The sequence below is a fragment of the Carcharhinus amblyrhynchos genome, chromosome 7 (genome assembly GCF_965287045.1).
Source record: "Carcharhinus amblyrhynchos chromosome 7, sCarAmb.v2.hapA, whole genome shotgun sequence".
In the NCBI taxonomy this organism is placed as follows: Eukaryota; Metazoa; Chordata; class Chondrichthyes; order Carcharhiniformes; family Carcharhinidae; genus Carcharhinus; species Carcharhinus amblyrhynchos.
The window spans coordinates 100,388,065-100,410,657 of NC_137330.1; the positions used below are offsets into that span (position 1 = coordinate 100,388,065).

At 40.3% G+C, this 22,593-nt stretch overlaps 1 protein-coding gene across 1 annotated transcript in view; it reads right to left on the reverse strand.

Annotated features, from left to right (window-relative positions):
• LOC145345154 (prolyl endopeptidase-like) overlaps positions 1-22,593 on the reverse strand; it is a 143,409-nt gene that overhangs the window by 96,631 nt on the left and 24,185 nt on the right. Inside the window, exons 5-8 of the mRNA XM_080192824.1 lie at positions 21,611-21,820; positions 15,895-16,016; positions 10,645-10,750; positions 5,434-5,625 (exon numbers count right to left, since the gene is read on the reverse strand). Of these exons, the coding sequence (XP_080048950.1) occupies positions 5,434-5,625; positions 10,645-10,750; positions 15,895-16,016; positions 21,611-21,820 (630 nt within the window). The remainder of the gene's footprint in view (positions 1-5,433; positions 5,626-10,644; positions 10,751-15,894; positions 16,017-21,610; positions 21,821-22,593) is intronic.

The following is a 22,593-nucleotide window of genomic DNA, read 5'->3' on the forward strand; positions in this document are numbered from 1 at the left end:
AGGTTAGGTTAGAGGGTCATTGCTTTTTAACTGGTCGGCGCAACATCGTGGGCCGAAGGGCCTGTTCTGCGCTGTAATGTTCTATGTTCTATCACTAAAAAGATTCTGAAAGTTCTGAAGGTGGATAAATCACCTGGACTGGATGGATTACACGCCAGGGTTCTCACAGAAATAGCTGAGGAAATTGTGGTGGTGTTGGTGGTAATCTTTCAGGAGTCACTGGAGGCAGGGAGGGTCCCAGTGGACCGAAAAGTAGCTAATGCAATACTGCTGTTTAAGAAGGGAGGGAAACAGCAGACAGGAAACTACAGGCTGGTTAGTTTAACTTCAGTCATTGGCAAGATTTTAAAGTAAAAAGTCTGACAACACCCGGTTTTAGTCCAACCGATTTATTTGATAGTAAACTCACAAGCTTTCAAGGGGACTGCCTCTTCGTCAGGTGAATGGAGAGTTCTGGCCTCGGACAGAGCATATAAAGCACAGACAGTTTAGATATTACTGAACAGAATGTGAATCTTTACACCCAACCTGCTGTTCAAGTCTTAAAGTGGCCGACAATGTGTGTGGAAGGAGCACTGATCACAGGTTAAAGAGGTGTGTATTGTCTCCAGAAGAGGACGGTCTCAACAGGGATCTTGGGTTCATGTCGCACTATCTGTAACCCCCGTGACTTGCCTGGGTTTGCAAAACCTCATTCATTGTGCTGTCTGGAGACAATACACATCTCTTTAACCTGTGATCAGTGCTCCTTTCACACACATTGTCGGCCACTTTAAGACTTGAACAGCAGGTTAGGTGTAAAGATTCGCATTCTATTCAGTAATATCTAAACTGTCTGTGCTTTATATGCTCTGTCTGAGGCCAGAACTCTCCATTCACCTGATGAAGAGGCAGTCCCCTCGAAAGCTTGTGAGTTTACTATCAAATAAATCAGTTGGACTAAAAACTGGTGTTGTCAGACTTTTTACTTTAAAATCTTGCCAATGACTGAAGTTAAACTAACCAGCCTACAGTTTCCTGTCTGCTGTTTCCCTCCCTTCTTAAACAGCAGTATTGCATTAGCTACTTTTCGGGGTAAAACAAATAAATCGGTTGGACTAAAACCTGGTGTTGTCAGACTTTTTACTGTGTTTACCCCTGTCCAATGCCGGCACATCCACATCAAGATTTTAAAGTCCATCATTAACGATGAGATTGCGGAATACTTGGAAGTACATGATAAAATAGGACTGATTCAGCACAGCTTTGTCAAGGGGAGGACATGTCTGACAAATCTGTTAGAGTTCTTTGCGGTGGTGACAAGGAAGCTAGATAAAGGAGAACCAGTGGACATGATTTATTTAGATTTCCAGAAGGTCTTTTACAAGGTGCCGCATAGGAGGCTGTTAAATAAGTTAACAATCTATGGCGTTATGGGTAAGATCCTGGCATGGATAGAGGATTGGCTGATTAGCAGAAGGTAGAAAGTGGGGACAAAGGGGTCTTTTTCAGGATGGCAGCTGATGACTAGGGGTGTGTCTCAAGGGTCAGTGCTGGGACCACTACTTTTCACATATACATTTGGAAGAAGGAACTGAAGGCACTGTTGCTAAATTTGCAAGTGATATAAAAGGTATGAAGAGGGGCAAGTAGTATTGAGGAAGCAAGGGGGCTGCAGAAGTACTTGAACAGGCTAGGAGGGTGGACAAAGAAGTGGCAGGTGGAATACAATGTGAAAAAGTGTGAGGTTATGCACTTTGGAAGAAGGAATAGAGGCATAGACTATTTTCTAAATGGGGAGGTGCTTAGGAAATCAGAAGCACAAAGGGACTTGGGAGTCCTTGTTCAAGATTCTCTTAAGATTAACATGCAGGTTCAGTTGACAGTTAGGAAGGCAAACACAATGTAAGCATTCATGTCGAAAGAGCTAGAATACAAGAGCAGAGATGTACTTCTGAGGCTGTATAAGGCTCTGATCGGATCCCATTTGGAGTTTTGTGAGCAGTTTTGGGCCCCGTATCTAAGGATGGATGTGCTGGCTTGGAAAGGGTCCAGAAGAGGTTCACAAGGATGATCCCTGAAATGAAGAGCTTATTGTATAAGGAACGGTTGAGGATTCTGGGTCAACACTCCTTGGAGTTTAGACAGTTAACAAGGGGATCTTATTGAAACTTACAGGATATTGCAAAGCCTGGATGGAGTGCATGTGGAAAGGACGTTTCTACCAGTAGAAAAATCTAGAACCAGAGGGCACAACCTCAGACTAAAGGGACGATCCTTTAAAACATAGATGAGGAGAAATTTCTTCAGCCAGAGAGTGGTGAATCTGTGGAACTCTTTGCTGCAGAAGGCTGTGGAAGCCAGGTCACTGCACGTCTTTAAGACAGAGATAGAATGGTTTTTGCTTACTAAGGGGATGAGGGATTATGGGGAAAAGGCAGGAGAATGGGGATAAGAAAAATATCAGCCATGAGTGAATGGTGAACAGACTCGATGAGCTGAGTGGCCTAATTCTGCTTCTATGTCTTATGGTCTTGTGGCTCTTATACTACGCAATTTCCTGAAAACAGGAGATGAAATCCCACTGATCCAAAATTATCTTTTGCCACCTTAATGAATTTATTTGGGGAGGAAGAAACAATAATTGTCAGACCACATGACTTTTATCTTTAAAAGATATTCTAACCACTCCAGGAAGAATTCAAAAATTTTTTTCTGCTATCTACACAAATTTCATCATCAGTAGGACTTAGCAGAGCATTAGGACTTAGGATTCAAGTTTCAGCCTCTATGTCTCCAACTCATCAATTTACTCAGTTTTTTTTGATGGTGATAGCTGTCAACAAGTTTCAAAGCAAATTTCATATTTAATAAGCAAAGTTTCCAGCACCCGGGGTCAGAGTCTCAAAACCTTTAAACTAGTAAAGTGACAGTTGCATCTGCATCATATTCATAACAAACAACTGTCAGCAACTGCTGCCCCTCAGACTAGAAAGAAGTTGATCAATAATGAACAAATCCAAATAATGCAGATTGCAACAAAGAAATCAATTTAGTGTCTTTCACAATCTTGGGATATCACTTGATAGCCAATGATGTACTTTTGAATTGCTGTCACTTGTTATAATGCAGGAAATGCAGCTTACATTTTCATATGTATTCAAATACATTCTCTTCCAAATTACTTTATTACGGTTAGTTTAACGTCTGTGGTAGGTAAAATGTTAGAATCTGTCATTAAGAAGGAAATTGCGAGGCATCTTGAAGGGAATTGCTTGATAGAGCAGACGCAGCACGGTTTCATTAAAGGGAAGTCGTGTCTGACAAATTTACTGGAGTTCTATGAGGATGTGTCTAGGGCGGTGGATAGAGGAGAGCCGGTGGATGTGGTCTTTCTTGATTTTCAGAAGGCGTTTGACAAAGTACCTCACAAGAGGTTATTGCAGAAGGTCGAGGGACATGGAGTTGGGGGTAGGGTGTTAGCGTGGATAGAGGATTAGTTGTCAAATAGGAGGCAGAGAGTGGGGGTCAACGAGTGCTATTCGGATTGGCAGATGGTGACTAGTGGAGTGCCCCAGGGGTCGGTGCTGGGGCCTCAGCTTTTTACCATTTATATAGATGATCTGGAGGAGGGAACCGAGTGTAGGGTGTCAAAATTTGCTGATGACACCAAGATTGGGGGAACGGCAAATTGTGCGGAGGGTGTGGAGAGTCTGCAGAAGGATCTAGATAGGCTGGGCGAATGGGCCAGGAAATGACAAATGGAATTTAATGTTGGCAAGTGTGAGGTGGTCCACTTTGGTAGGAAGAATGGTAGGAAGGACTATTACTTATGGGGCGAAAAACTGCAGCAGGCGACGGTGCAGAGGGACCTCGGGGTCCTTGTGCATGAGTCGCAAAAACCCAGCTTGCAGGTGCAGCAGGTGGTCAGGAAGGCGAATGGGATGCTGGCCTTCATAGCGAGGGGGATTGAATATAAAAGTAGGGAGGTCTTGCTGCAGCTGTATAGGGCATTGGTGAGGCCGCAGCTGGAGTACTGTGTGCAGTTTTGGGCGCCGCACCTGCGCAAAGATATTTTGGCCTTGGAGGGAGTGCAGAGGAGGTTTACTAGGCTGATACCGGAGTTAAGGGGGTTGAGCTATGAGGAGAGGCTGAATAAACTGGGCTTGTACTCGTTAGAGTTTAGAAGAATGAGGGGAGATTTCATTGAGACGTATAAGATGATGAATGGGATGGATAGGATAGAGGTGGAGAGATTCTTCCCGCTCAAAAAAGACAGTAGGACTAGGGGGCACAGCCTCAAGATAAAAGGGGGGCGGTTTAGAACGGAGTTGAGGAGGAACTTCTTCACTCAAAGGGTGGTGAATCTCTGGAATTTTCTGCCCGTTGAAGTGGTGGAGGCTGCCTCGCTAAATATTTTTAAGATGCGGGTTGATGGGTTTTTGATAAGAGAGGGGATTAAGGGTTATGGGGAGAGGGCGGGAAAGTGGAACTGAGCCACGACAGATCAGCCATGATCTTATTGAATGGCGGGGCAGGCTCGAAGGGCTAGATGGCCTACTCCTGCTCCTATTTCTTATGTTCTTATGTCTCTTACTTTGATAAAAGACTATCATAAAACTACCAGAATAAAGCATTTGGTTTTCTCAACCCAACAAAATTCTTTCAATTCCTTCTTACAGTGGTTAGCATTGCTGCCTCACAGTGCCAGGGACCTAGGTTTGATTCCCAGCTCAGGTCACTGTCTGTGTGGGGTCTGCAAGTTCTCCCCGTGTCTGTGTGGGTTCCTCCAGGTGCTCCAGTTTCCTTCGACAAGTCCAAAAGTCATGTTGGTTATGTGCACCGGTCATGCTAACTTCTCCCTCAGTGTACCTGAACAGGCCTGCCAGAGTGTGTCAATTAAGGGATTTTTACTGTAATGTCATTGCAATGTTAATGCAAGACTACTTGTGACACTAATAAAATTTTGATTTAAAATTTAAATTTGGCAGTCAGATCCCAAAGGCAATTTTAGACCTTTAGGTGAGTGAGGAATGTTGTTTCAGTGCAACTCGGGTATCTTTCTCTTTTTTATTTGACTCCATAATTTCTAACTGCTAACATATAGTAAAGATGGTTTAGTTGAAATATATGAACATAAAGAGAAATTATTTTCAGGCCATTGTTTATTGAAGATATTAGTCTCCTTGCATGCTGTATGTTGAAGATACCCTGGATAATTCGAATAAAGGCACCCACTGTATTGTAGCCAAATTTGCTAATGATGCAAATCATAGGTTGGAAAGCAAGTAGGGAGGCAGATACAAAGAGTCTGCAAAAGGATATAGATAGATTAAGTGGATATCTATTCAGCTTAGGTCATTTTCATAATACTCTCATGCAGCTGCATAAAGAGGAAGTGATGAAGTGAATTGCAACAAAGTAAAATTAATAGAAAACAAATTCCGCACTTACCTAGTACATCTTTCTTATCCTCTACAATCAAGGTTGTCCATTTGGAAGGATCAGGATCACTGAAGTCAATATTAATTAAGCGATAACGTGGAGAATTGAGATTTGTCTTAAATGTGAATACCGTCCCTTCATTGGTAACATATTCATACTCGGCATCAAAGTTATCCACCAGTTTGACCCAAGGGAGAATTCCTATTCAAACAGAACTTGGTTAATTAATCAATTTGTCGCAGAATTTGATATCATAAAACACTTAGTGTAAAACATAAGCAAGCTCAGACAAGCAACTAACTATTTTAGGTTTGGCTTGTCTGTTTAACGTCCTGAGCTAAAGATGGCAAACAATTGGGTTTCAGAAAAACTGGGAAATTACTCTGCAGACCCACCTGATGGCTAGAGCTAGTAAATGCAGTCATCACCACAAAATTTTTAACTATAGCATTCAAAAGCTGTTTACTACATAATTTTTCAGAATATATATTTATTCATAAATATTTCAGAGACCACTACAGGTATATGATTGCAAAATCATGAAAACATTCTTGAGATTGCTTGATTAGGGCTGACAGTTTAAGGTTCTGCTTGTCTAGAAAGTATTGACCACAATTCGGTTACGTTTACATTAGCGATAGAAAGGGATAGGTATATACCGCAGGGAAAGAGTTATAGCTGGGGGAAAGGAAATTATGATGCGATTAAGGATGCATAGAGTGTGGAAGGAAACTGCAGGGGATGGGCACAATTGAAATGTGGAGCTTGTTCAAGGAACAGCTACTGCGTGTCCTTGATAAGTATGTACCTGTCAGGAAGGAAGTGGTCAAGCAAGGGAACTGTGGTTTACTGAAGAAGTTGAATCCCTTGTGAAGAGGAAGAAGGAGACTTATGTCAAGATAAGACATGAAGGCTCAGTTAGGGTGCTTGAGAGTTACAAGTTAGCCAGGAAGGACCTAAACAGAGAGCTAAAGAAGAGCCAGAAGGGTACATGAGAAGTCTTTGGTAGGTAGGATCAAGAAAAACCCTAAAGCTTCCTATAGGTATGTCAGGAATAAAAGAATGACTAGGATAAGATTAGGGCTAGTCAAGGACAGTAGTGGGAAGTTGTGCGTGGAATCCGAAGAGATAGGAGAGGCACTAAATGAATATTTTTCATCAGTATTCACACAGGAAAAAGACAATGTTGTCGAGGAGAATACTGAGATACAGGCTATTAGGCTAGACAGGATTGAGGTTCATAAGGAGGAGGTGTCAGCAATTCTGGGAAGTACGAAAATAGGTAAGTTCCCTGGGCTGGATGAGATTTATCCTCGGACTCTCTGGGAGGCTAGGGAGGAGACTGCAGAGCCTTTGGCTTTGATCTTTAGGTCGTCATTGTCCACAGGAATAGTGTCCACAGAAGGATAGCAAATGTTGTCCCCTTGTTCAAGAAGGGGAGTAGAGAAAACCCTGGTAATTATAGACCAGTGAGCCTTACTACTGTTGTGGGCTAAGTTTTGGAAAGGATTATAAGAGATAGGATTTATAATCATCTAGAAAGGAATAATTTGATTGGGGATAGTCAACACGGTTTTGTGAAGGGCAGGTCGTGCCTCACAAACCTTAGTGAGTTCTTTGAGAAGGTGACCAAAGAGGTGGATGAGGGTAAAGCAGTCGATGTGGTGTATATGGATTTCAGTAAAGCGTTTGATACCTTTCCCCATGGTAAGCTATTGCAGAAGATACAGTGGCATGGGATTGAGGATGACTTAGCAGTTTGGATCAGAAATTGGCTATCTATCAGAGAGAGGGTGATGGTTGATAAGAAATGTTCATTCTGGAGTTCAGTTACTAGTGGGGCCACTGCTGTTTGTTATTTTCATAAATAACCTGGATGAGAGCAGGGAAGGCTGGGTTAGTAAATTTGTGGATGTCACTGAAGTCGGTGGAGTTGTGGACAACGTGGAAGGATGTTGCAAGTTACAGAGGGACACAGATAAGCTGCAGAGTTGGGCTGAGAGGGGGCAAATGGAGTTTAATGCGGAAAAGTGTGAACTAATTCACTTTGGAAGGAGTAACAGAAATACAGAATACTGGGCTAATGGTAAGTTACTTGGTAGTGTGGATGAGCAGAGGGATCTCAGTGTCTATGTGCATAGATCCCTGAAAGTCGGCACCCAGGGTGATAGGGTTGATAAGGCAGCGTACGGTGTATTAGCTTTTACTGGTAGAGGGATTGAGTTTCGGAGCCATGAGGTCAATTTGCAGCTGTATAAAACTCTGATGCGTTCTCACTTGGAGTATTGCATATAGTTCTGGTCGCCGCATTGTAGGAAGGATGTGGAAGCATTGGAAACGTTGCAGAGGAGATTCAGCAGAGGTTGCCTGGTATGGTGGGAAGGTCTTATGAGGAAAGGCTGAGGGACTTGAGGCTGTTTTCGTTAGAGAGAAGGTTAAGCGGTGACTTAATAGAGGCATATAAGATAATCAGAGGATTTGACAGGGTGGACAGTGAGAGCCTTTTTACTCGGATGGAGATGGCTAGCACGAGGGGCCATAGCTTTAAACTGAGGAGTGATAGATATAGGACAGATATCAGAGGTAGATCCTTTACTCAGAGTAGTAAGGGTATGGAATGTCTGCCTGCAACAGTAGTGGACTCACCAACATTAAGGGCATTTAAATGGTCACTGGATAAACATATGGGTGATATTGGAATAGTGTAGGTTAGATGGGCTTTAGATTGGTTTCACAGGTACTGCGCTGGAATGTTCTACGTATAATTCAGACTCAATAAGGTGTTTTGTTAAATGAATCAAAGATAAGCACTGAAAATTGACATATATTAGGATAAAACTGGAAGTAATTGGATGAAATTTGAATATGATTAAGAATGAAGCGTGACTGAAAAGTATAGCAGGCAGCTTGCCAAAGAAAGTAAAGATTACATGACCATGTTTTTTAATGCAAATGTGAAACTGTTTATTTTGACAGGAAGAATAAAAAATACATAAAAACAAAAAATGCTGGATAAGCTCATATGAGTTCATATGACCTTGAAGAGTCTGTTAACTCTCGTTCCACAGATACTGCCAGACCTGCTGAGTTTATCAGGATTTATAAGGATGCTGCCAGGACTAGTGGGCCTGAGTTATAGGGAGCGGTTAGCCAGGCCAGGGCTTTATTTGTTGGAATGTAGGAGAATGAGGGGTGACCTTATTGAGGTGTATAAAATCATGAGGGCATAGACAGGATGAACGTGCATAGTCTTTTTCCCCAGGGTAAGGGAATTGAAAACTAGAGGCCATAGGTTTAAAGTGAGAGGGGAAAGATTTAAAAAAGGGAACTGAGGGGAAACTTCTTTACGCAGAAGGTGGTGTGTATATGGAATGAGCTGCTAGAGAAAGTGGTTGAGGCAGATTTATTAACAACATTTAAAAAGCATTTGGATAAGTCCAGGGATGGAAAAGGATTAGGGGAACCTGGGCCAAACACGGGCAGTTGGGACTGGCTGGGAGGACAGCATGGTCGGCATGGACTGGTTGGGCCAAAGGGCCCGTTTCCTTGCTGTATTGCTCTATGACTATGACAGGGCAGATGAGGAGAGTGTGCTTCCCCTTGTTAGACAATATAGAATTACTTGAATGGGGTCACTGGTTAAAAACTGCTAATTTAAGACAGAAATGAGAAGAGATCTTTTCTCTGTGGGTCGTGAGTTTCTGAACCTTTCTTCTTCAAAAGGCAGTAGAAACAGAGTCTTTGAATATTTTAAAGGCAGAGTTAGATAGATTCTTGATTAACAAGTGGATGAAAGATTCTTGGGAATAGGCAGCAATGTGGGGTTGAGGTTACAATCAGATCAGCCATGATCTTATTGAATGGCATTGCAGTCTTGAGAGGCCTCCTACTCCTAATTTGTATGTTCATATGTATATATGTCTCGAATTAAAGTCAAAATTTTGTTATCTATATTTTCTGTTGTAGCAACGTACCCACCCCTATACTAAAAAGGTGTAATGCTAACCCCCTTAAATCAGCAAACTTAAGGCATGTAATTTAGTCCCAAAACTGCTGGGGGAATGCTGGTGCAAATGGTTAAGCCCCACAGGTTTATTTTGCTTTTAAAAACTAACTTACAAGATGTCGACTTATTCTCCTGCACCATTAGTACATCACCCTTTATACTGCTCCCGTACATTACTCTCCAAAGTCCTGTTAGCTAAAAATTCTATCCCCTTTCCTATTTTCACTTCCTTTCCTATTTTCCACTTTCACTTCCAATCTCAGCAAGCGTCTTGCCGGTAATTTACCTTTTCTATAGCTTGATGATCTTCCTACATGTTATTGATCTCACTCAGTATAAACAATGCCATTGCCCAACTTGCTCTCAAATGTCCTGCTGTAACTTAATTAACTGCCCACGCACTATCCACTCTTCAAGATCGGCTACAAGTACATTTTTTAATCTGCAATTTTTGTTAAATTCTCACTTTCACAGGCAAACACATTAATGAAGGCCAGAACTGGTATTAGGTTTTCAGACATGTCAATTAAATGGCTGCCTTTGTCCAAGTCTATTTCGGATATCATAATTGCAACTTGGCCAAAATTTGAAAAGCTATCAAAAAAATGTCATCCAACCCTCCTAGCCCAGATATCATTTTTTTTGCAATATTGGAAGAGACTTGGCAATTGGGTATGGATTAACTGCATAGTCCTTTTGTCAGAAGTATTGATATGTTAATGTAAAGAAAGGGAGGAGCAGAAAATAACAACTAGCATCCATCCCCAAAGTCAATGGTTTGTGCTTTCCAGCGGGGATCCCCAAGGATTTTAGATTAATAGGAATCTTGGCCTTGCCGGCAATGCCCACATGCATTGAATAAATAATGAAAAATTAAGTCAGGCAAGGTGCCAATGCCCATGTCCACCATGCTACCTTGGAGACAAAGTGGGAGTTTTACATCTTCAAGGACAGAACTCCATGAAGAGATAAACAGAATTTTATTTTCACATTTTAATCATTTTTGACAATGGTGTTAATTATGGTAGCTACATGAAGGCAACGTTGAGAACTTTGGGTCATTGAATACTTATTTTACAATAGAATATCTTTACCCATATGATATGTGTAGCATATGGTAAACATGCTAGAAGCATTCATGGAAACATCTTCTTTACCATAGCTGCATTAAACCAATTGTATGTGGCAGAGATTAAAATGCCAGATCAGTTTACCTTTGATACCATCAGGCAATTCTTTCAGATCACAATACCAAAGTCTGTTGACTGGATCACAGCCCTCTCGAATTGACAGGAGAACATACTGTCCATCATCCGATACCTGCACCAAAGGCAATGAATAAACTTCAAATGTAGAGATGCCATTAACATCAGTGAAATAACCCATGTTAATTTGTTTTTAAAAAGCTGTTTTCTTAAACTAATAAAAGTCTGTTATCAGGTCAAAATAATTATGACAAATTTTAACTGGCTCTACACTATATTTGTATAAATAATTTTTAAAAATATAATAAATAACCAAGAAAATTATATATAAACTTGAATTTTAAAAACTTTGGTTGGGTAGCTATTTCACCTAAAGCCTTAAACTAACGTCATGCAATCCATTATTAAAAAAACCTTTCTCGTGCTTGCAAAGATAGAATTCTTTACTTTGTAATTCTAAAACATTTATCAAATAAGTCAGTGGGAGACAGAATACTGGCCTGCCTGCAATTGAGTTGCAGGCCTTCATCTACTTGTGGTGAAGCCCATCCACCATTTCACCCACTCCCAAATCCAATTATCTACCTCAGACCATTCTACCTGATTTCCTTACTACCTTGCATGGGCAGCTTCTTGTCTTTCTAACTTACCCACTCTGATCCTCAGTACACTGCCTTCCCACCCTAATAGGAAACAGATTCTTCAATATCCAATTGACTGTCACTGTCAAACCCTCGTCCCAGCTCTAATACTTCCATTACTACTGTAATAAAAGAAGCATTCAAATATAATTGAAAACAAAGGGCACTTTGCTTCCTGGCCGCTTGCTGCACTGTTCAAAAGATTAACCTTTAAATTCTGGAGACTCCGGAGAAATCTGGCAGGTTGACAAACCTAACATTTTCAGTCATAATTTCCACTTGTTAAATAAATGCTTCTTCCTCTATTTCCAATAAACCAATAGATTCCACATTTTAAGAAATTGGATGCCTTCACAATTTCCCTCATACCTGATGTTCTGTGTATAAAGAAATAAAGGCTAACATTAATTTGGCACCTTTCATGGCCTCAACATCCCAAAACACTTTACAGGCAATTAAGATCAAAGTGTAGCCATTATTGTAACGTAGGTCATACAGCATTTTCAGATAGCAAAGCCCCACAAACAGCGATGTGATAATGACTAGATAATCTGTTTATGCTATGTCGATCAAGGGATAAATATTGGTCTGGACTCTGGAGATAACTACCCTGCTCTCCTTTAAAATAGTGCCCTGGGATGTTTCATGTCCATTTGAGAGGGCAGACAGGGCCTCAGTTTAACATCTCATTCAAAGATGTTATCATGAAGTTTTAAGGAGTTACAATATATAAGTTGAAGGGACGGTATGGCAGCACAGTGGTTAGCATTGCTGCCTCACAGCACCAGAGATCTGGATTCAATTCCCAGCTTGGGTCACTGTCTGTGCGGAGTCTGCATGTTCTCCCCGTGTCTGCATGAATTTCCTCTGGGTGCTCCGGTTTCCTCCCACAGTCTGAAGGACGTGCTGGTTAGGTGCATTGGCCACGCTAAATTCTCCCTCAATGTACCTGAACAGGTGCCAGAGTGTGGCAACTAGGGGATTTTCACAGTAACTTCATTATAGTGTTAATGTAAGGTGACACTAATAAATAAACTTCAAAGTTAAATCATCTCCCATCCATTAGGCCACAACATTAAATAATTTGACAATTAACCTGATGACTATTAAACAAGTCAACGACTCTGCTTGTGGTACACATTAATTCACACAATTTTTGTGTTTTAATTTATTTGCTCACTCCCTAGTTTCCCTCAACTGTGCAAACATGAAACTGAACGAAACTGCAACTGCAACAATATTGAAAAATAAGCAACTGACCTACTCGTCGAAAGTTAATTCATTTTCTTTGCGCTACAGATTAAGCAAATCCTTACAATCTGCAAGGGATATGTCACATAAATCAATAACCCCCTCAAAAATATTAAGGTCATGCTGCATGGATTATCATTCAGGTGACTTTTGTCACTTCACACCGTGCATGAAATTGGCCTCTTCTCTATTATATGTTGTTTTAGTTTATTAAAACTTAAAATTAACAATCTCCAGATGATGACAGGATGAACCTGATTGTGGTGACCAGATTGCTGCTCAGACAGCAAAGAGACTGAATCATCTACAGACTGGGAATCGTGGATAATGTTCCATAAGGTGCATGAGTGGTTACATTTAGGACCATATTAAAAAGAGCAACAGCATCATTCCTCATCACATTTCTCTGCAGCATGGCCTCAATTCAGCTGTACATGCAAGCTACAAAGCCCATAACTTCCTGGATCCTCAGCATGCATGTAGGGAATACCCCAATGATGTGCTGAGAATCCCGCTAGGAAGTTCCCACTTAAGGGCAATCCAGCAATTGTCCAGAAGTGCTAACTATTTCTGGACAATTGCGCTGGGAACCATCAGACAGTATCAATTTAATTTGCTAACTTTAATTCAACTTCACCTGAGTTGGAAGTGAAAAAAACACAACTCCAGAGTAACTATCCAAACACCCAGATTCATCTTGCACAGGACATCCTGCACACACGCACATGGACAACCCCCCGCCAATCCCATTTGAGATGAGAAGGGTTTCTAATCAGAGTAATATGGAACCAAAGACTGTCAGGCAAAGCTATAATGGAACAACAGGGGATCTTCAAAGACAAAAAGTTTCAGGTACAGGTTTCAGGTACCTTCTAACAAGACAAAGTAGGGGGTGGATTCTTGTTGAAGCCATCCAAATGGGGGCAACGTTTAGAGAGAATTCCAAGGTGAGTTCTTCGAATGTGGAGATTGGAAACCCTCATGCGAAAGATAGATTTTCAGAGAGACCGGTTGGCTCATGATATGAAAACCTTCTGGGTTGGTTTCTGGAAAATCCATGGAATCTGCTTGGGCAACATTTGTGCTTTAATATTGAGTGTGGTGTGTCTGAACACACTTCACCTGCTAATTCACATGTATCCAATACTTACACTGAGCACAAAATAGATATGGTGAAATAGAAATTAGGAAAGATGAGACTGTGTTTTAAAAATATAGCTGGAATGAAAGAATACTGTGATTTAAATCATATTCATATGGTTGTATTGAGATCTTGCCAACCTTTTTGTCTTGTGTAATGGAGTTCAAATTTTCTTGTTTAATACGTTTGTATGTTAAAATTTCATCATCAAACACCTGTGAATTTGTTCAGTAACTTACCTTTCAAAAAACCATTTCAAAAAAAGTTATGATCTATCAATCCAGGTTTCACTATGCAATCCAATTTGCCCTGTATCGGCTGGGATTGTAATTTAAGGGGCACGTGGAGAGGTTGGAGTTAATTAAGGAAATGAAGCAGTGATTTAAAAGACAAACATTGTTTGACTAATCTAATTGAATTTTTTGATGAAATTACAGAGAAGATTGAAGGCAGTGGATGTTATTGTATTTAGGAGAGATAGTAGCATAGTGTCTGGATTAGTATTGCAGATGTTTGGGCTCTAGGGATACAGGTTCAAATTCATTCATGGCTGCTGGTGGAATCTAAATTACACTAATAAAAGAATTTGGAATTGAAAACAATAATAGTGACCAGAAACCAATCATTGATTGCCATAAAAACCCAACTGATTCACTAATGTTCTTCAGAGAAGGAAATCCGCCATTCTGACTTGGCCTGGCTTACATGCTATTCCATACCTACAGCAATGTGGTTGATTCTCAACTGCCTTCTGAAATGGGCTTAGTAAATGACTTAATTCAAGGACAATTAGGGTAGGACAATAAACACTGACCTTGATGGCAGTGCCCACATCCCAAAGAGTATAAAAATGTATACTTCATTTATGTGGTACTTCAAGTGCTTTCTTGAAGTTCAGAATCACCTTGGATAAAAACAAATTGGCTTAAGGATAGAAAGCAACAATTCATAGTAAATGGATGTTTTCCAAACTGAAGGATGGCAGATCGTGCATATATGATATACATATGGTAAAATTTGCTAATGAAGACAACAGGAAAGATGATACCAATCAACTGCAACGGAATTTAGACAGGTTCGCTGAATAGGCAAACGGAATTTAATAGAGAAATGTGAGATGATGCATTTTGACAGAGCAAAGAGAAAACAGCTCACCATAACCTTTCAATTCTCCCTGGGCAAGGAGGCAAAATGTACCTAATGGCATTAAAAAGCCTGGAGATTCACATTCAAATATCTTTGAAAGCTGCAGAGTATACTGAGAAAATAGTTAAAGAAATATGGGATTTTGGGCTTGATAAATAGACATATTGAACACAAAAGCCAGAAAGTTATGCTGAACCTTTACGAAGCTCTGGTTAGGTCACAACTCGAAGATTACATGCAGTTCTAGTTACCACAGTTCAGGAAGAATGAGAAGAGCACAAGCGATTTACCAGAATGGTTCCACAGAAGAGGGAATTAGCTACAAGGTTAGGTTGAAAGAGTTGGGATTATTTCCCTTGGAGCAAAGGAGCTTGAGGTGACATCTGATAGAGATGTACTAGCTTATGACAGATTTAGATAAGATGGACAAAGAAAAGCTGTTTGCATTAGTTGACGGCGTAAGGACACTGGTACATGGATTTAACATTTCAGGCAAGAGATGCACAGAAGGTGCGAGGAGGAAACTTTTTATACGGCACATGGTAGTGCCCTGGAGCTCATTGAGAGGGTGATGGAAGCGGAGACAACATATGATTTGCTCAAAATCTTCCTTTCAGGCACTAAAAGAGAAATATGATAGCTTTAACAAAACATCTTTACGGAAAGGTTCTTTTAGAATTCTACAGTGCAAAAGCAGACCATTTGGTCTTTCAGGTCTGCACCGACAATAACCACACACAAACCCTATCCCCTCAAACCCAAATATTTACCCTGCTAATAATCCCTTTAACCTACACATCCCGGGACAGTAAGAGGCAATTTAGTGTGGCCAATCAACCTAACCCACACATCTTTGGGCTGTGGGAGGAAACCCACACAGATACGTAGGCAGGCTGGCAATAAATTCTTTAGCTGAGAACAACTTAGGTCATCAAATAACATTGAACTTCACGGGTTCTCTTCCCTCTGCTCACTGGAAAGGTTAATTTCCAACTACAATGAGCTTTACCAGTATAGCTGTGATCAAAATAGAGCAAATAATCACAAGTTACATTTAAAACGAAACTCGCTTAACTATACCTCAGCTCCACCCATCCACTTGGGGTAATCCGGAAATTCAGCACACAATATATCCTTGGACTGTTGAGATCCCAGTTTATGATAGTACAATTTCTGGTGAAGATTCACAGAGGTTTCAGTCCCTGGTTAAAAAAAATACAATTGTAAGAGATCTGTCTTCATCATTTTCATACTTTAAGAAAAGCTTTCCTATAAAGCAATTGATTTGTTAAAAAAAACAGCAAGGTGAAAATAAAAAAAGACTATGGAACAAGTTAGTCAGCATTTGTAAGCAATGATAGGATACGATGCTTTAGTGAGCTGAAAATCAACAGGTACAGAGCAAATATCTAGATTATGGCTCATAGTAATATTTTAAGAGGACGATCAGGCAGGGCAAGCAGGTAAGATCGCGGGAGCACCGAGAAATCACGTTCATGCCCAATTTCTCTCTGGCAAGGATCACATATGGTCCCCATCAACTGGGACCATATGTAATGATCTCACCAGTGGAACAAGAGGCCACTGAATACTATTGGAAGATTGGGAAGGAGTGTCCTGGACAGTCACTGCCAACCTGTAAGTGCCCACCAAGGCACCGGGCAATGCCAAGGGAGCGGGGCCTACTTTGGGGCAAGTGGACGGGAATTTCAGTGGAGGGGAGAGAGAACCGCTGTGCAATCTGTGATTGGCAGGGGTAGATGTGATTAGACCATGGAGGCCGGCTGATAGAGGCAGAGGCAGAGGCAGTGCTGGACTTCTGATAGTCTGAGCGCAGAAACCTGTGTATGTGCAATGGCGCCCTGTGCTGGATCAGCTAGTTTTTATGCCATTTAGGTTACACCCTACTGGTGAGAAACAAATCACTTTTTTTTATTGCAGAGCACGTAAGATTCAACTGGTGGCCTTGCTGAAATGATGGATCTGAAATCCTACCATTTTCACACTCATTCTGGGCTTAGAATTTTTCAGATGAAATCGCCCCCAAGGGATTAATAGCTAGAAAGGCGAGATTATAAAAAACAGGTGGATTTAATTAGTTGTGGAAATGGAAACAATGCATCTAACTGTTTACAAAGAAATACAACTCAGAGTTGCTTTCTTTTTGGGATTGGAGCACAGGCTTCAGGCAGCAAGTGTAGCTTTAGTCAGCTTTATGTTGCTGGGGCACAGAAGTCCCAGGTGTTAAAGCTCATGAAATCCTGAGGAGTTCAGAAGGTGTCAAAAAGTTATTGGCTTCACACTCGAATGGGTTAGAGATCAAAAGCGGCCCCGACAACCATTAATAGCTTTTGCACAGCTGGGGAGATTGGAGCTCAGTGAAATCTAGGGATAGCGTCAGCCCAGTGAAATTAGGTGGCTAAAAACTGAAATTGCCCCATTAGGTGGAGGCTGGAGTGCAGACTCAGAAATCCAAGTGAATAGTATCTCAAGAGATGATCCAAACACTTGGAGATGTACAGTTATTGAGGCAATTCAAGTTGGCATTGAGGGACTTCAGAAGCTACAGCTTCAAAAGTGAAAGGTTTGGAATTCCTTTCTTGGGAGGTTGATTTTACTGAGTGTTTACTGATGTCTGAGTGGGTTCCGAGAAATCCATGGGATCTGTATTAGTTGTATTTGCTGTCTAATGTACAGTATGGTGCATTCAACTATGATTTGCCTACTATCACATAATCCTGAATTTCAGAGTACAAGATAGAAATTATAAATTATCCTTTTGTCCTTGTACAGTAAAGTTCACTTTTTGTTTGTTCAAAACTTAACCTACATCCTGTAACCAGGGAGAATTGAAATTTAATGGTCTTCAACTTCCTCTACTTCTTGTAACAATCAGGATTTACTTCACTTGGGCTCGGTATTTTCAAGGACTTCAAGCCGGTATTTCACCACCATCCCCCCCCCCCCCCCCCACTTAACTACATCATGGTACCTGCCCCCGATAAAATTATGGAAGACACAGCTACCAAGTATTAAGAACCTCACGTATATCTTCCACACATAGGTTATCTTTTTAATCCACAATGGGCCCTAAACATTCCTTAGTTGTCCTACTTTTATGTACTTTGGATTTTGCATGATTTTACTTGTGTTATGAACAGGAAGGGTACAGAACTGAACTCCTTCATTCTCTCTGTTCTGTGGACTTGAAATGTTAACAATGTTTCTCTCCACAGATGCTGCCAAACCTGCTGAGTTTATCCAGCATTTTCTGCTTTGATTTCAGATTTCCAGCATTCACAGTATTTTGCTTTTATTCTTTATTCATAGAATCCCTACAATGCAGAAGGAGGGCATTTGGCCCATTGAGTGTGCATCAACTACAATTCCACCCAGGCCCAATTCCCGCAACACCCCCATATTCACTCTGTTAATCCCTATAGAAAGAAATGGGCTACTATAAAATTGCCAGATCCTGCTGAAGTTTTGTTTAATCAACTTAGATGTAGAATTCACTTTCTCAATGAGGAGCAGGTTTGTTAGTAATTGTAATACATACAATACCTTAAATTAGTCCATACATGTAAATACATCTTCTATACATTTTTAGAAATTAAACAAAGAAACTTTGATGCATAGCTACAGAGTGTCCCTTTGATACCAAACATATGTCAGATACATTCCTTTAAAGCACCCAACTGTTGGAATGACAAGGCCATAAAAGACACTTAACTGCCTCACCAGACACATTATCAGGAACAACTGATACAAGAGTGAGTTTTAATAAAGATGCCTTCACGTTTCTAATCAAAACAGAGTCAGAAATATATTAATGTCACAGCTAATGAAAAAATTATGGTAGGGGACTTAGTGGGAACTGACAAGAATTAATGCTAACATGATGATGCCCCTTGAAACTGTAGATAGTGATAAAAAGCTCAGTCACTGAATTGATAAGCAATATACAGATGTATTTCATTATGTTGGCAATAAACAAAACTTATCAGGACTATAACTGTGAAATATCCTAAAGGTAAGATGAGTTGACCACATCTCTTAGAGATTCAGTTAACTTCACTGACAAGGCCACAAAATACTAATGGTTTTTGTACGCCCCCTTTATTAATTAAAGGATGTCTACGTGAGGCAGTTTTAGCGAAGATGCTTTGTGATGCTGCTATCAAAGTTAGAGACAGGATGTCTGACTAAGAGATTAGAGGACAGGCTTAGGGATGATATATTGGGGTATCCAACGAGGTATTGTGATCTCATAGATCAGAGTGGTTTAGTTTTTTTTCTATTGGGTCAATGTGTAAAGTATGTCATTTGAAATATTTTTGATTGGATTGTGCCCAACTGACTGTGAGCTGCAGAACTGTATAAACCAGGATGATTTTCTTTGTCCGGTGGAGTGGTATCTCTGATCCATTGTGTCAAGAGATTAGTCCTCTTGCTAGCAAGTAAAATAAAGACAATCTGTCAGTTAAGTATCTTGTATTAATGTGCGTTTGTGTTAAAGACAAACTTGGAAGTCAAGATTTTGACACCCCCCTGACACTAGGGGCAAGTGAACAAGGCCAATCAACCTAACCTGCACATCTTTGGACTGTGGGAGGAAACCGGAGCACCCGGAGGAAACTCTTGCCATCTCTCTAAGCAGAAGTGTCTCTTGTTTTAAATGCAGGGATCCAAGTTCAATTCCAGCCATGGGTCACTGTGTGAGTGTGGAGTTTGCACCTTTTCCCAGTGTGTGAGTGGGTTTCCTCCGAATCTTTTGGTTTCTTCCCACAGTCCAGTGTTTTCTATTTTTATTACCAGTTAAGGATTGATTGCCACAAAAAAACAGGATTAAATGGGATACGTTTTAACCTCTCAAGAAATTAGGAGAAATTAGTGACACCGAAACTGTCTTCCTAGAACTCCATAAATAGTCTTGCAATGTATGCTTTCTTCAGGTATTGCTTCTTGTGCCTAGTATAAAGGACCTCTGCTATAGGCAATGCCTACTTCTTATGGAAAAAATATGACTGTACATGACATGCAATCTAACACTATTCCCAGATTAAGTAATAAACCCTTGATTACTGATAACTCCATATCGCCAATAAAACAATCAAAATTAAAGCAGTGTTATCTCAGGCCACAAACTACCAATTCAGATTAAGTAGAATTAAAAGTGTGAACATATTTTATTAGATTATAAAACTTGAACTGAATTTACAACACACTCCAAAATGACGTCACCTCAAATTTCAAGGACAATGTTGTTGCTGGAGTCATAGCAAAAGAGATAGTTGAGATACTGGATGGGCTAAAAACTGCCAAACAGCAGATATTTGGAAAACTGGCTATACTTTAAGTCATGACGCGGAGATGCTGGCATTGGACTGGGGTAAACAGAGTAAGAAGTCCCACAACACCAGGTTAAAGTCCAACAGGTTTATCTGGCAACAAATGCTACCAAAGGCTGGTACCAAAGAGCAATGAGTGGAGTTTGTTACCAAATAAACGTGTTGGACTTTAACCTGGTGTTGTGGGACTTCTTACTTTAAGTCACCAGGGCCAATTGGATACATCTGAGGATGCTGAGGAAAGAAAGAGTGGAAAATGCAGAGGCACTAACTATAATCGTCAAACCCTCCTTTGCTAAGGAGGTTGAGGTGTGAAGAATGACAAATATTATATCCTTGCTCAAAAAGGTTGCAAGAATAAACCCAGCTACAGGCCAGTCAGTTGGAGGCAGGAAAGCTCAATTAACAGTCACTTGGACAAATGTGGATCAATTAAGGAAACCCAGCACAGATTTAGTAGAGGAAAATAGTGTTTAAATAACTTGATTGAACTTTCTGACGAATATGTGGCAAACATCCAACACCTGTTGGAAGTCAATAAAGTACCACTATTTTATCAGTAAAGTTGAATCCCAAGAACAAAAGGGAAAGTGACAATTTGGCTGCAAAGAGATTTGGCGATTTGGAGGAATTCAAATAAAGTGTGGGGAAATGAGACCAGTTAAATTGCTCTCAAAGAGCTGGCATGGACATAATGAGCTGAATGGCCTCCTTCTATTTTGTAATGATCCTATGATTTTATGTCTCTTGCGCTTTTATCTACAAGGCAAAATCTAACCAAGAAATTTCATGGAACTTTTCTGACAGCCCCTGCATGGCGAGCAAATTCTGCTTCACCTGCAAGTAAAGAACCTAGATAGGCTGATCATCCAACTCAACAGCCTGATCCCCTTCTCTCCAAGAGCAGCACTTACTCAGAAATAAACTGCTCACTGACGCTCAATTTGGATTCCGCCAGGATTTAAGAATCCAACACTTGCCATTTGACATGCAACGGCATTACCATTGCCGGATCTCCTGCTAACATGTTGGGGGTTACCACTGACCAGAAGCCAAACTGGAACAGCCATTCAAATGCTGTGGCTGCAAAAGCAGATCAGAGGCTGGAATTTCTGCTGAATGTAACTCAGCTCTTGTCTCCTAAACTCACTTACACAGCAGAAACTAAAACAAAAGTGTAAACATAAAGTATACATATGAAAAGTTGATTTTATTCTCTTCTGAGATCACATTAATGCTGCAGTTGAATTGAAAGTACATGGAATGTCCATTCTAATATATTTTTAGCTATACCATTAAATCACTACTATTTCCATTTAATTTATAGCATTTGGAAATATGTTGGAAAAAACATTAGATATATCCTATACTTATATCGAAATTCACAAAGCATTTGCTCAAGTATTGTTCCCTAAATAATCATTTCCAATAGAAGTTTAGCTTACCATCACTCTTTCCATCTTGGTTCAGGTAACAATTGTAAAATATTCCCTTTCCGTCATGGGTCCAAGCCATGCAGCTGAACTTCACTCTTTGCAGGGTGTCTACAAGTTCCACGGCACCATCAACTTTTAAAAACTTAATGGTTACCCAATCTGACCCACTTGTACTCAGTCCATACGCAAAATATTCACCATCTTCCGAGAATGCATAACCTGAAAGCAGAAGGAAATAAACCTCAAAATATTATTCAGGCAATTACTGAACTGATTACTCAGTAGGTGTTCACAAATTTTGTAAAATACACCTTCTCAAAAAAGGTCAAAAAAGCCAAATTATTTTGGTCACTTTTCATCATGTCTGCTCACCTACAATTTCACAAGCACCGAGGACATTTTGGCATCTCTGTTAAATGACCATTATTCATAACAACCTCAAACTATTTTATTGAATGGCTTGTGACATGACCAATTTTGCCCTTGACAGATGTTCATACTTGCACACTTCGAGTAGTAATTACCCAAAAGTGCTCAGGAGTGGCAACAGTGGAATGGTACTTGTCCTTCCTAACTAAGTAGTACCCATAGTGCTGCCCCATCAGAGATCAGCTAATTCAGCACACACCAAGAATAAAGTCCATATCCATGATACTCAACTAATTCCTGAACAAACTCATTAAATAAAGCTTTACAAGCACTTATAATCAAAACCTCAGAATTTTATTTAGTTTTAAAAGACTACAGAATAAGACTTGTGTCAAAGCCAATATTTTGAAAATAAAATAACTAAATTCAATTTACATTTTATGGACAAACGTCCATAACAATTTTATTCAGTCACTTAGAAAAAAAAATGACATTCCTTCAACACAGCATTCAAAGATCATGATCACAAGATCACAACACTGAAGGTGTTCCTGGTACAGCATAAAGCAGTTTAAGTACTTGTCACTCTGAGTGCAATTAAGTTCACAGAATCACATAACTTC